This window comes from Aulonocara sp. 'chitande type north' Nkhata Bay, linkage group LG7 (genome assembly GCF_057382095.1).
Source record: "Aulonocara sp. 'chitande type north' Nkhata Bay isolate Kocher_YH1m ecotype deep benthic linkage group LG7, A_spYH_male_GT1.1, whole genome shotgun sequence".
NCBI lineage: Eukaryota > Metazoa > Chordata > Actinopteri > Cichliformes > Cichlidae > Aulonocara > Aulonocara sp. 'chitande type north' Nkhata Bay.
In genome coordinates, this window is record NC_141350.1 from 8,189,925 (window position 1) to 8,205,012 (window position 15,088).

A 15,088-nucleotide genomic window follows, 5' to 3' on the forward strand; every position below is an offset into this window, starting at 1 on the left:
GCCGTCGTGCTCTGCAGCACTCAATAAAAATCTGTCACAATAGTAATTATCTTTAAACGGTGTTTATTTAAATATTTTGCACACAATAGAATACCCCAGTCACACATGGACAATGAGGAAAGATGTTAGATGGGCTTTCCTGCCAATGGTAGCCTAGGAAGTTGAATTATGACCATATTTGAGCTTTTTTCCCCTAGGTGTTAAAGGACTTCCATGCACAATACAACGCTTTGAAGCAAGCACCATCAAAAAATAATCACATAAAGAAACGGATTTCCACGATCCACAGTTTATTTCTCCAAAAATAAACGACTCTCAGTTTGATTTTTAACTGTGCACGTTTGGGGGTTTGCTTCAGTTTTTTTCCTTCTTTGCATACTTAATTTTCCATTTCTATGCTTTGTGCTTGTGGTTGGACTGTACCATTGCCACCAGGGGGAGTAGTCTACAGCCTGGTATTAATGGTATAGTCCAAACACTAAGACTAACAATAAATAAAAACAATAATATTAACTTGTGAAGAAACTGGATTAAAGTTTAAAGCAAAGCATCAAATAGAATCAGGCGACCATAATTCCTGTCATACTTTTCGGTCCATGTTTCCCAGCGGAACATAAATTCAGTCACTGTGCACCCTCTGTCGTAAAAGCAAACCCACATTTTTCTTAATGTCCTATGGAGCCCAGCTTCCAAAAACTGGGTTGTTTTGACAGCATGTATAAGGCTTGATTTGTTCTGTTCATTTACTTTGTGTTTATGAAGGCACTTAATGGGAGACTTTGTGCAGCATTTGTCAGACTCTTCTAAGGCATCTCTGCAGATACACTATATAAAACATTTGCTATAATGCACTAGATTATAGTTTTTCTGAGGATATGTGCCATTTCATGTTTGATTCAGTTCACTATATAGAAGTTTTTCTCTAATTTACTCAGTTTTCACTCACATTGACAGCATTCAAATATATACACACATGATTTAAGGCTTGTTCAGTGTCACTAGTGCTTAGAGATGATACTGTGTGCGCTGAGGAAGTAATAACAATGCTGTCCACGCTTGCTGCAGAATTTAGCAGAATTCCTTACAAACTTCCCAAGGTAGCAGTTTGTAAAGTCCATCCATAGACTTGTAGCTACTCTTTTTCAAACATCTTGCACATTGTTTGGCACTGAGTCACTGTGGGAATAAGGCTTCCTCCAGGAGCCAACACTTCCCCATACCGCCTCCAGGAAATCACCAGCACACAGTGTGTGCCGCCAGTCAAATATACAACATCTAAGACTAAACAGGCCTTTATATTGCATAATCAGTGCACTGCAGTCTGCCTAAAATTGAAAAGGAAATGCTTTACAGGAATTTAAAAAAAAAAATAATACATTAAAAAAAAGTCTTAAATACATTTGAAAAACTTTTTCAGTGTCACTTCAAATCAGTCTCAAGAAGTTCAGCTGAAAATTCATTTCCTCTCAGAAGACCTGCTCTCTGCCATTATGGCTCCTATCTGCTGACTAGGTCTGAGCAGTGTGTGGAGCAAACAACATAGTGGGGTGCGTCATCATCTGTCATGTGGGAGCTCAGGCCATTGCCGTTAGCTGGGCCACACATGGGAGTGCAGGTGGGATTACAGGTGCCCTTAAGTCTGTGTAGGTACTCTGCATGGACAGGCTTGTGGCTCTGCAGCACCCTTATGGCTTCATCGACCTTGAACCACTTCCTCTTCCTTCCTGTGAAGAGATTCAAGTAAAGTTGAATTGTTTGCATGTGGCTCACACAATCAGTGTTGTGCTTAATGACACTTCAATACAATGTGTGGGAAATTGTTTTAAGTCCGTAACACGTCCATCCTGATAGATGCATAACTGCTAATATGATATTGATAAATATTCGTAAAAGATCACAATAAGGTCTTGATTAAGGTAATCTAAACAAGGAACAAGAAACAAAACATTTCTCAGCATATGATTACAACATTTCAGATATTAGGTCACAGGAAACCATAAGCTCGTCCATCCCTTCTGCTCATTTCTCAGTTGGCACATCCTCGATTCCTTTCCTCATCTCCTTGCATCTTGGTCCCTCCCATCAGAAATGTGATCACAGGAGGAGAGGAAGAAAGATGAGGAGAGAGATGAGGCAACAGGCTGTTAGCAAAATGACACATCTTTGTTTCACAACTGTCATTTTAAGGCAGTTGATATCATGTTATGATCTTGGTGAGCTATATACTTTTAAAAAATATTAAAGAACACTCTGAAAACACATCAGAGAAAAAAAAAATCATGCCGCACATCTATACTGATATGGACTGGGTAATGTGTTAGGAACGAAAGCATGCCATATCGTTTGATGGAAATGAAAATTATCAACGTACAGAGGGCTCAATTCAAGACACCCCCACATCAAAGTGAAAAGATTCTACAGCATGCTAGTCTATTTTCCCGAAATGTCACTGCAGCACCTCAAAATAGAACTCCGTAATTTGTATGGCCCCCACATGCTTGTATGCATGCCTGATAATGTGTGCACAACAGATGGTGTCCAGGGGGATCTTCTCACAAGTTGGACCAGCACATCACTGAGCTCCTGCACAGTCTGAGATGCAACCTGGCAGCATCGGATGGACCGAAACATAATGTCCCACAAGTGTTCGAGTGGATTTAGGTCAGACAAGCATGGGGCCCAGTAACATGTATCAGTTCCTTCGTCCACCAGGAACTGCCTGCATACTCTTACTATTACACCATGAGGAACCCTGACCCGCTGCACCAGCATTGGGTTTGACAATGAATATAATCCCGATATCTAATGGTCAGGGTGCTGTTGCCTACCCCATAGAGCTCTGTGTGTCCCTCCATGGATAAGCCTCTCCACACTTTCACTAACCCACCACTAAATCAATCATGTTAAACAATGTTAAAGGTAGCATAACGCTCTCCACAGCTTCTGCAGACCTGGTGGACCAGCCAATTCTTGTAAATGCCAGTTGGGCTCCACAATGGCAGGCAGTGAGCGCAGGGTCCACTAGACAATGTTGAAGTCTGTTTCTGATTGTTTAGTCAAAGGTATTTACACCAGTCACCTGCTGGAAGTCAGGTAAAGCTCCATCCTGTTCATAAAGGAACAGATACTGGTCCTGCTGATGGGATCTCCCTCTAGGAGATTTGGACTACATGGGAAACTTCTGTAGAGTCCGAGTCCAGGCATCACCGCATGCTGCCGGTAGTGATACTGACCCTAGCCAATGGAGGGAAAGAATGTGGATCATTCCTGTTTTGTTAGTTGTCTCATTGTTGCCCCTCTAGTTTACCTCTAGTTATTAATTTCAATAACACCAAAGCAGCAGAGTGGCTGTAGCTCAGGAGGTAGAGCACCTACTGATCGGAAGGTTGGTGGTTCGATCCCTGGCTCCTCCAAGTCTGCATGCCAAGTATCCTTGGGCAAGATACTAACCTCAAGTTGCTCTCCGATGCATCCATCGAAGTGTGAATGTAGTTAGAAAGCACTAAGTATAGAGAAAGTGCTTGTGAGAATGGATGTGTATGGGTGAATGTGGCATGTTGTATAGGGCGCTTTGAAGAATCCATTTACTTAACTGACCAGATCAATACCCCAGAAGTTTAACTGGTAGCAGGTAAAAACTCTTCAGAGAAAGATACACAATGATACACCGGTGAATCCTAGATAATTGCTCCTCAGACAAACCTCCTCTCTTCCGTGTCCTTCAAATGCATTTAAGCAACTAAAACATTTCTTAGGGCAATACAGTGAAAATAACTTGCACAGTGGAGAAGATGAGGTGCAAATCAGAAAGAAAAAAAAAAGATAAAAGGCCCATAATGAAGCTCTTGATTTGAGCACTATGGGTCGTACACAGGAAATAAGCGTAACAAACAAATCCAAAAAAGGCACAAGGCAGAAAACAGGAAAGGGCAAAGTATCCAACATACAAACAAGGCAGAGTTAGCAGGAACTAGCTGTGGCAAAGATTAAGGAAAGGAGTGTGCGTACTGCAATGACTCAGTGTTTAGATGATTAGGGTCAGGTAGTGCTCAAAATGCATGAGATTGAAAATGAAGGAGACTCAGACTGGACCCAGTCCATAGGTGCAAACATAGAAATATAATAGTATTTTTAAACTTAGCAAAGACTTCTTGAACAAATTTTGGATACTAATATCCACAAAGCAAACCACACTGTGTGTTAATTGTATTTAAAATGCTCCAAAGGGCATGCCACCATTAAGCAAACATTGTATAATTTGTCACAGAGAGCCTGAATAAGCGCTGAGTGAGACTGCTGAATGAAAGGATGACAAAAGGATCATTTTATTCACCACACACAAAAATAAACTGTGCATGTCATGGCACCAGTGGGTGTCGGTGTGGACATGGGCATACTTCAGACAGCCCTAAACCCTAAAAAAAGTATCTTCCATAAAAATGATCTGTCCAGCAAAGCGACAGCTGGAAGTTATTTATACTTTATTCAAACTCATCTCCTCCCATTCAATTCCAGCACTTTGCTAAAGGGATTTGCCATGCTCTGTGATAACTGGAGCCTGGTGTGATAATGAGGAGGAGGATGCCTTCACTTCATGTTGGCACCCTGAAGAGTGCCACCACTACCAGCATTTAAGGAGGCGAGGGAGTCAATTCAACCTGTAGTAGTAAACCCTGTCTGTTCAGTCGCAACCCTCGTGTAGGGCAAAAGAGGACAAGTAAGGGGGGCTGCTGTGGTCAGTGATGATAACTGGAAAACAGCTGGGCACAGCAAACACTCCTCCCCCTTATGAACAGGCTGAACTCTTACTTCTGTGGGTGAAGGGAGTAAACGGCCACAACCACATTTTCCAGTCCAGTTAGAAATAGTTTACAAGTTACTCAATCCCGGGAAAGGGTATTCCATTTAAAATATCAGACAGTGAAAACATCCATGAAAACATATCTAAACATGTACATCCACCTTATATGCGTTACAGTTTAGAAAAACATTCTATGTTAACTTAAAGTCAACATAGATATTGGCGACGTGTAACGAACCGCTTGCTATATTAGAGATCTCCAGTCGAGCATACTTAATGTCTGACCTACATGTTGTTAGAGTTTGTATTGTTGATTGTCATTTATGCTTAGAAATATTTAACCATAGATGCTTAGAGGTGTATAATCAATTGTGTAGTGATAAGTTGTGTGATCTTTAACAGGCTACAGAGGCTTGGTGTGTATCCCACACTAGAATGCACACCCATATCCTGGGAGCATGGGAAAGTTCGTACCTTGTCTTAATTGTTTTATGGTAGGATTAACGTAGCTACGTCTGTTCTAGTCTAAGTGCTTTTCTGTTTAGATGAACTGCTGGACTTCCTCACCGGGGGGGGGGTCTAGTCTACCCTCTTCCTGACCAAGGATGTTTGACCCTTTGATCAGCAACACACACACACACACACACACACACACACACACACACACACACACACACACACACACACACAGGCAAGGTACTCTTTGTTTGTATGTAGACGTCGTATGTTAATGAACCTATGCATATTCATGTAACCTCAATAAAAGGACAGTGGTACGGGAGGACGGACGAGAGCAACTGGGGTCAAGCGAAGGGACGGCGCTCTGTCCGGTCTCTCCCGTGCACGAGTAACATGAAGAACTTTGCCTATTTGTGTCTTGCTTAGCAGTGTAATTATATTGTCTTCAACGTTCCAGCGGATGGGTTCAAGCTACAAACCTATCACATGTAATCACAACATACACCCACCAGCAACTTTATCAGTCACACCAGGCTAGTACCAGGCTGGACCCCCTTTGTCTTCAGAACTGCCTAAACCCTTTGTGGCATTGATTCAAACGATGCTCAGTTGGTATCAAGGGGTAAACGTGATGAGGAAATAGCTCCCACACATTTACACCACCAGCAGCAGCTTGAACTGCTGACACAAGGTAGAATGGATCAGTGCTTTCAAGGCGTTCATGTCAAATTTTGACCCTGCTGCCCGCAGAAATTAAGACTCATCAGACCAGATGTTTTTCCAATCTCATGTTGTCTACTTTTGGTGAACCTGAGTGAATTGTAGCCTTTTCTGTTCTTAGCTGACTGGCTGAGTGCCACTTTTTAGCTGTAAAGTCTAGAGATGGCTGTGTGGAACAATCCCAGCAGATCAGCAGCTTCTGAAATACTCAGATCCACCTGACACCAACAACCACGATACATTCAAAAAAAATCACGTTAGCTCCCTATTCTGATGCTCGGTTTGAACTTCAGCAGGTCATCCTGACCATGCCCACGTGCCTAAATGCACTTGGTTGCTGCCATCTGATTGGTTGATTAGATGAGCATTAATGAGCAGTTGAACAGGTATGCTAATATAAATCAATTTAAACCAGTTTATTTACAATTCAGGCTGAATTTGTGAAAAAATAAAAATAAAATCTACAGCTAAATGAAGTGTTGAACTGCACTGCGGAAAGTTATGAGCACAGTTGCATGTCATTTTATTTTGACAATCAGCCAACACAGGATGAAGGAAGAGGCAAAAAGACAATACAGCCATTGTGAAAGACATAATCTGGGAAACTGCTACTCAGTTCATGAATCTGTTATTCATGTTTTCCATAAAACAGACACATGGGCAGACATGTTCAATTGTCCAATTGTTCTGTTAAGAATTTTAGATCAGGGGTGTCAAACCTAATGCCCGGGAGCCAGAATCGGCCGGGTAAGGATTTCAATCCAGCCCACTTGATGGTTTTGGAAAATGTGAAGGATGGCTTCAACTGTGGACTATTATCTGCTTTACTTTATTTCCTACTGAAAAAGACCTGCTCCCATGCCATTCATATTACACCAAAGTAAAAGATAATTAATCGAAAAGTACCTGTTTTTATCTACAATAGAAATTTCTGTTTTGTTTTTTTACAATGGGTCCACAGTAACAGAAACATTTCTTCATCTCAGTTCTTTCTAAACGACAAACTTTTGAAATTGCACTTCTTTTTTAGTATTAAGACATCTGAGGGATTTAATGTGTAGTTAAACTTCCTTAAGTGGATTGGAAGTAGGGGTTTCAGTCTTCCGCCCAATTCCAGATCAAAGCTGTATGTGGCCCTCGGTGTAAAATGAGTTTGCCATCCCTGATTTAGATCAAATGAATCAGTGGAGCTGTTACACATTCCTCGTTGTGTTTTGTTCCTCTTCATTCTGCTTATGGAGTCATCTTATGTGTGCCACCTTCAAAGGCAGTAGATTATCTGAAGACTAATGCTATGTATGAGTTTATAATCCCTTTCACATTTATGCGAATCAAAATGTGTAACCTAAGCACTTAGTTGAGGCATGTTTAATGTGAGCAAGTGATTCTGGTTAAAAAAAAAAAAAAAACAAAAAAAAAACCTTGCCAATGCATGATCTTAAGCCAAGATCTTGAACTAAGAGACTGAAAGCCCTGAAACTCAACCCTGAAACAGAACATGTAATGCAAAAAGTTGCTAAAACCTTTTGCTTGCTTTTGTTTTTTTGTTTTTTTTAATAAACCACAGGATCTCAAAAAACATGCATATGAGGGATGCCCGTAAAAAGGAGAACACAAAAAAAACCCTCAAAAATCTTGTTACCACAGGAATATTTTTCACTCTTTTCCCCTTGGCTGCTAGAATAAGATACTATAATAAGACAAAGAGGGACACAGAGGCATACCAATGTTCACAGAGTCTTCCCAGTCTTCCAGCATCTCCGTCACCACGAGGGTGTAGACATAAGTCCTGTGCTTTCTGTCTTGATTGTGCTGCAAAGGTTTACATGAAGAGAAAATGAATTTATGTTTTTCTGACAAACCACCAACGCAGTGCGTGCAAAGCCTTCATTAAAAAAGGCAAAAACTGTGATTAGCCGTACCATTTCTTTTATAGAAACTCCATGAACTAAACAAGTTGATTGTCTGACCACAGACATACAAAAACGCTAGGTGCGGCAGTAGGATGATTTTATACAGCACTATGTATCGCGACATGATTACAAATTACAATTTTTCATAACATACCTCGAATATCCCAAGCAGTCTGCCGAGCTTTCCCTTTACACCAGCCTGCACACATAAATCAGAGTCATTATTAAAAGTGATTGTCCACAAGTCATAATCTAAAATATTCAGGTGAAACTGTCCTTTCAACACACTGTGCAGCGAGATCACTTGGATTCGCGTCATATATGATCCCAGGTAGACATAAACATAGTCTAAATGACAGAAACACGAGACAGGGGGCTTAGCTCAAGTATAGTACACAGTTAGGACACAGCTATCATTTACAGTATCAAACCATAACAGACATCCCGGTCATTGCTGTAATGTCTTCCAGACTTCTTTAAAAAAGCACACTAAAATGCACACAACGGCCTACAAGGCTTTACAAATTTATGCACAAATAAAAATTAACAAATGAGGCTCAATCCGCTTTGAATCGCCTTTATCCTGATCTGCGTCAGCTCCGTGAGGCGCAGGATGTGGGCAACTGGAACCCCTTCCTAAATGTCACTGCCATACTTCAAAGCTGTCAGCACACTGCTATCCATGTCAGAAGCTCACAGCTCACTTTGCTGTGAACAATCTGGCCAGCCACCAGCAGCCTCCTTTCTTAAACCACAGCATGATAAGCTGGCTATCCATGCATCCTTGCCACATATTTCTACTTCTGTTCTGGATTTTTGGCTGGTAGAACAACAGGAGCGACTTGTACTGTGAACAGCGATGACACTTCTGACAAAGATTTACTGATTTCACTTTCAGTTTAATGTGTCTGTCCTTTGAGCCCATGATGCATACATTGCAATCAGAATATATGATACTGAGATGGAAATTAGCCCCCCAGTGTTCAAAGTCATGAAATGTCATGATTTTTTTTATTTATCTTCCACTTAAATAATGAGATAATTCCTTGGAAAACCAATAAACATTATCAGCTGACAACTGATAAAATTCCCTATACTTATTACTTTTTAACACTATGGTAACTTTGTGTCACTTCCAGTATTAATGGAGCCAAAAATGGTTACTAATCTCAAGGAAACTTCAGAATGCTGCTTTTTATATTGTGCTCTGCATGAAAAATAACACTGTCTCCGTGAGAGGTGATTATGGAAAAGTCTGGAGCCACCTCTCATTTCTTTACATTTTGATTCCCAAGTACTAAAAAGTGGTTTTGACCAATAGTTCTCCAGGCTTTATTCAAAGGATTCTTTGTTTGTTTGTTTGGACATTAGTTGCTTTTTTACTCATTTTAAGTCAGCTTCTTGTACCTCATAATTTTCATATGAAAGTTTTTGGTTTGTTAAGGCAAACCTGTGAATAATTCAAGCATAGAAAAGGCAAATAGCAGGCAACTTAGCAAAGATCCCATTTTTAATTGTATCTTTAGCCACTTCGTGTCCTTTTGCAAAAACAAAATCATTTGTATGCATTTCTTTAGTTTATGGAAAATGATAGCACAGCTTGAAAAATACAAAACAGCCTTTTTTACACCTAAAAAATGTATCTACAGCAGTTAGTGGCAATCTGTTTAACATGGTAGATTCACCATGTAATACATGACATGAAAATGAACCCAAACATACTGCCAGTGCAGTAAAATCATACCTGGATATGAAAACAAACAATGAAATTCCATCAGTCATGGATTTGCCCCCTCAGAGCCCGGACTTCAACATTATTAAAGCAGTGTAAGATCATCTTGACAGAGAACGGTATGAACGGCAGTCAACATCCAAGATGAGCTTTAAATGTCCTTCAACAAAAACACGTATTCCCACATACGTTTCAATAAGTCACTGCACCTATTTCCTATTTTCATTGCAAAATATAAAGAAATGGGGTGTCGTTCATCACTTTGCGCAGTACTGTATAGATCCTAGGCTTTAACCAACAATGCATGCAAACAATAGAAACGTCTTTATGGGTTTAATTAATGAACAATCAATTCACCTCTTCATACACCTCCCTGACAGCAGCTCCACAGGGCTCCTCATCAGGCTCCATTCCCCCTCCTGGCACGATCCACTGGTCTGGATGGCGACTGCTGCTCACCAACAGCACCTGCCAAGGAGAGAGAGCCCTCCGTCAGGCCTCTGCTACTGAGGTTGGGGTGCAAAAAGCACAGCAACAGCATGCCCGAGTTCAGCGTCCGTCAGCACGGACGCGGTGGCCAAACGAACTGCTCGTCATTCAGCAGACGCATGTCGAAAAAATCTCGCATATCATTCCAGTCATTCACTTCATTTACTTAATGCAACATGAGCGCTGTGCGAATGATGCTGATCTGCGTGTCACAGTCTTTGGCACATAATTTAAATAGACGAATGAGAACAACTAATGTAATGATTCATGTATCGGCCTGTTTTTAGTTGTCAGTGGATTTAATGAAAGATAATTCATAATCTGGAATCTATTAACAGTACGGCCAGCTTTAGCGTTTTGAGTAGTACCAACATCAAATGTTATATTTAATCCCACTGCGTTTGAAGAAGTACAAATCAACGTTCTAACCCAAAGAAATATCCTAAAGCTGCACACTATTTTTAACTGCCGTCCAGCCAATGCAGTTTGATGTTTTGATGACGAAGTTACTTGACCTTAAACCCAATCCGGCATCACTGACCCACATTGAGTTCATGTAGGACTGCCTTCTGAAACCTTAACACTGGGCAACCAACTCACTCTCCAGTCAGGCTAACACTCACCTGTGTTAAAAACGCCAGTCGAATAAACCCTTTCCACATTAAACACAGCTGTCACAGCAGAGGTTTCCCTTCTGTAAGATCTTTCTGCTCACACTCCAAAATGGAAGCAACTTTGTGAAGCGCCTAATGGTAACATCTTCATATCATCAAAGCTGATCTCTTTGGGTAATAAATGCTTAATGTCATTTATCACCCAATATATATGGGTGATATATACCCAGTGTATATGAGTGTAACACTTTCTCACTCTGCTCCTTTATTTACAAACTCTCTAGAAACCATGTGATTTATTTTTAACAGTGCAACTCTGTCCATATCTATGAGTGAATAAAATACTAAGTTATTAAGGTAAAAGTCACTTCAATGTCCAAGTTCATACTCTTCCACAGCAGACACATCTCTCTACGCATTTACTCTGCTCAGTGAGCTAATTTATTTAGCCATGGCATTGCCAAAATCTTTGTTAAAATCAAATGTATGTGTTTACTCCACATCATGGCTTCTACTTTCTATGGCTACTCACATTAAGCCACAAAGAGGAAGGCCAATTATTTTAGCTGGTTTTGTATTCCAGGTGACACATCTCATCTTAAACGAATCCGCGCAGGGTCCAGGGGACTGTAGAAACACCGCAAGTTGCCTCAGTGACACAAATCCACACAACGTACACATGCATGCGCAATTTCACACAAACGGCATGTGAAGCACGTAGGCACTTGTACAGACACAGCTACTCGCACACAGACAACAGGCTTTCCAAAAACCACCAGATCAGCAGTTACCTCTCTGTATCAAAACAAAGAGCTTAGGAGAGGAGGTTAATGACCCCGACAGGCACCAAACACGATCGGGGGAAAGTGAGGAAGCGTTTGAAGTGGGCAGAACCCCGACATCTTTACAGTCTGATCCCAGTCCGGCCAAACTCTACGGGCTGAACGATGTGTTAATGCCTTTCAAAAGAAGCTAAATTTAAAAGGCAACCTTTGTCTCAGTAAATGCCTTAATTAAGGATTCACTGCTTGTAAAATACTTACATTGGTGTCTAAAAATAACAATTTATCAGCAAATAATAATAAGAATACATTTTATCTATAGGCACCTTTTCAAGTAGGAAGCAGAAACTTAAAATTAATGTGATTAAAGGGAAACCAGTGAAACTGTTGAAAGACAGGAGTGATATGTTCTGTGGAAAGGGTTCGGGTAATGACAAGAGGAGCAGTATTTTGGACCAGCTGAACTCTAGAGGGAAGCCTGTGTGGATACGATTACAATAATCAATACCAGATGCAACCGGTCAAAATAAAAACTTTGACAGACCTTCAGAAAGCCTGGAGAACTTTTTCTCAAGACAAGGCAGGCTTTGTGGAATATAATATAAGGAAATCAGTTACGGATCAAGACTTTTCCACAGAAATGTGTGGTTACATAGCTGTGGACATGTAAAAATAAGTAAATGAATAAATATATGACGTATCAATATGTTGTGAAACCATACATCAGGTGCCACTGAGTGGGGGTGGGGGGATGTCCCCGGACAGATAACTGGTGCATCTCCCCACTGTACCTCTATCCAATAAAAATGTATATACAAATTTCAATTTAAAAGTCAACTCCATTCTGATAAGTGATAAGCTGCTTCTGCTCAGCTCTGCTGTTTCACTAAAGTGATGGTTGGGGCTTTAAGTCAGTCACTTAAAACAGATTATTATGGATTTCCAACTCTTGTTTGGTTTTTATATGTACCCATTTTCAGTTATCTCAACTATAAAAGCAGGAAACTAACTAGGCATATAATTCTTTTCTTTCTCTCTTTGCCAGCCATATTTTTCAAGTAACCTATATTTGAAAACAGCAAAATAAAACTGGAAATTCTGTAGTGTGCCACCCCAATATTTTTGGTGACCTCCATACGGCTACCCCTATGAAAAAATTCTGGAGGCGCCCCTGGTAGGGGCCCAGGCACAAGGAGCAGGAAAGGAAATCTGTCAGGGAGTAGCAAGTGGCTGTACCTTGTTTCTATAAATTGCAACTCATGGGTCACTTGGAGTTTAGCACACTGTAACAGCCACTCAGCCCCCTACTCATCATATCACATGTGGCCCAGAGTTAGTCTGCGTCACTAGGCAGACACATTTAGACCCAGCACAAAACAACGGTAATATTAACAAACTTAAAAGTTTCTTATCCAAACTGGCGCATCACTGAATAATAATTTGTGTTTCAGTCAATGTCTGTGCTTGTTATATGACATACATCACTACGTACACGTGCTGTATACTTACACATTTCCACGAATGACAAAATAATAGGCGACTGATTACACGTAACACGTTAAAACCTCATATTCAGCTCTCTAATTTAAAGACAAACATTTCTTTCACGTGAGTAAAATGGCTGAGAACATTTGCTTTATGGTTGCGTCATCATTTGAATCAAAAAGTAGAACCAACTGGCCTCAGGAGTAGCAGGTATCTCAGCAAAATTAGATTTAGTAAAACCGCATCAGCTGATGTGTTGGAAAACAAACTCTGCACTACTTTATTTATGACAGGAGGTGTTTATGGGCCCATAGCTGTGAAATATATGCAGAGACTGCTCTGCGTTAGAGATAACTGGGACGATTTTATGAGCAATCTGGATGTCCTTCTTGGCAAGAACGTGAAAAACGATGATCTCCTGTTGAGTGCCAGCTGCAGCCACACACCCTGTAACAGGTCAAATATTTGCCCCCCTCCAACCTTCACCTCTGCCCAGCACCTCAATTAAAGACGAGCCACGTGAACGCGCTCCCCACACACTGAAAGTCAGCCAGACGCGCGATAAAGCAGGCTGCTGTACTGTCAGGCACAGCGGTTAATTTGGGACTGTGTCAAAAATAGAGCGCGTTAATAAAAGCCCTCTCCTCCTACAAATGGTTTAACTTCACAGCTTACCTCGTCCTCTGTTTCGTTTTTGAAACACAGACACGCCGCTCTCCTCTTGAACCCTTCGACGTCGTACGTCCTGGTCTGGTTGGGCTTAAACTTCATCATATAGAGGCCTTTTTTTCCGGAGGCAGGGAAGTGTTGGGAAATCGGGCTTCAACCAGTCGCTGATTAAAGTGCTTTCAGTAATATCCAACAATATCGCAGCTTGGCTTCTTCAGACACTTCCAGACAAACCATGCAGCTGGTCCATTCATTCCTGCGCTCCGAGCGCGCGTCAGGCTGCATCTGGTGTTGTGCTCTGCTGCTTTAGTGCCGCTGTCAACACGCAGACTGGCTCACATCACGCTGTGGTGGCTGAGCTGCGACCAGCTGACCTGAGAGCTGCGCAGCAACAAGCCCGTCAGTCCCCACCTTACATCCGTGTTTATCACTGCGACGCACAGGCCGAACAGAAACGAGTCTCCTTTATGGAAGAGAAAAGGTGACTGAGCTGCGAGATGGAGTTGCTGTTAAAACTCTCCAAATCCAGCCAGGATGGACTTGAAGAGCGTGTTAATGCCCACGATAATAAGTGCACTGACTCATTTTTAATGCAGAAAACCGAACAGATCCAAACATTTCATGTCACAAATAACACAGAAAAGGTCAATTATTTTTTAAAGGCTTAATGGCACACAGATGATTTTATTCATTGTGATTTATTTATTTATTGCACGAGCACGTGAGTAAAACGCTTACCTGTTGCGTCTTGATTCTTGAGATAGTCAAATTTTCCCTTTAAACGAACAAAACTAAAAAATGCAGGCTTGCGTAAAACTTTCAAAGCTTGGGGTGCCCTCTAGTGGAAGTAGGCAGTCCTTATTTACCTGTATTCACTTGAGGAAGCAATGTGTTTAAAGAAAAAAGAGGGAAAAAAAAGGTTGGGGTGTTTGTATTATTAGTGACTGTCCAAATCAGAACCAATGATAACTGGCAGCCGTTTCTGTTTGAAAGCGCTTAAGCTAAACAAATAGTCTTGATTATTATGAATGAGCCTAACATACATCCAAAGTTGCACTGACTCACACAAGGATTAAAAGGGTTTGTGAAAAGTTAAGAACTGAACCATGTTTTGCAAACACAGGTATTAAAAATCAGGAGTACAGTGTGGCAGCTGAAGTTTTCCAGGTCAGATGAAACAACTCGCAATACAGAGATCCAAGCCACATCCATGTGGCAAGTGGCAATCACTGAAGATTTTAGGCACCATGATTTTCTGTAGTTTGAAATTACTGCTTTTAACCCTGACTGGAATTCTGAATAATGCCAGTAACAGCTATAAGAACGTCATGAATTTGATTTTGTGTGGACTAAACTAGCAAATAAATGTTAATATTAAGATCTTCTTGTAGTGAACTTGAGTAGCAGGGTTTCTGCATGGTTTT

General features: G+C 41.0%; 1 protein-coding gene across 1 annotated transcript; it reads right to left on the minus strand.

Moving 5' to 3' along the window:
• Positions 1–28: 28 nt before the first annotated feature.
• On the minus strand, positions 29–14,068 carry nudt4a (nudix (nucleoside diphosphate linked moiety X)-type motif 4a). The gene is made up of 5 exons (XM_086298283.1): positions 13,671–14,068; positions 9,983–10,093; positions 8,048–8,092; positions 7,705–7,792; positions 29–1,724 (listed from the first exon to the last, which is right to left on the minus strand). The coding sequence occupies exons 1-5, from the start codon at positions 13,767–13,769 to the stop codon at positions 1,498–1,500; spliced, it is 570 nt and encodes a 189-aa protein (XP_086154409.1). The 5' UTR covers positions 13,770–14,068; the 3' UTR covers positions 29–1,497.
• Between the last annotated feature and the right edge of the window lie 1,020 nt (positions 14,069–15,088).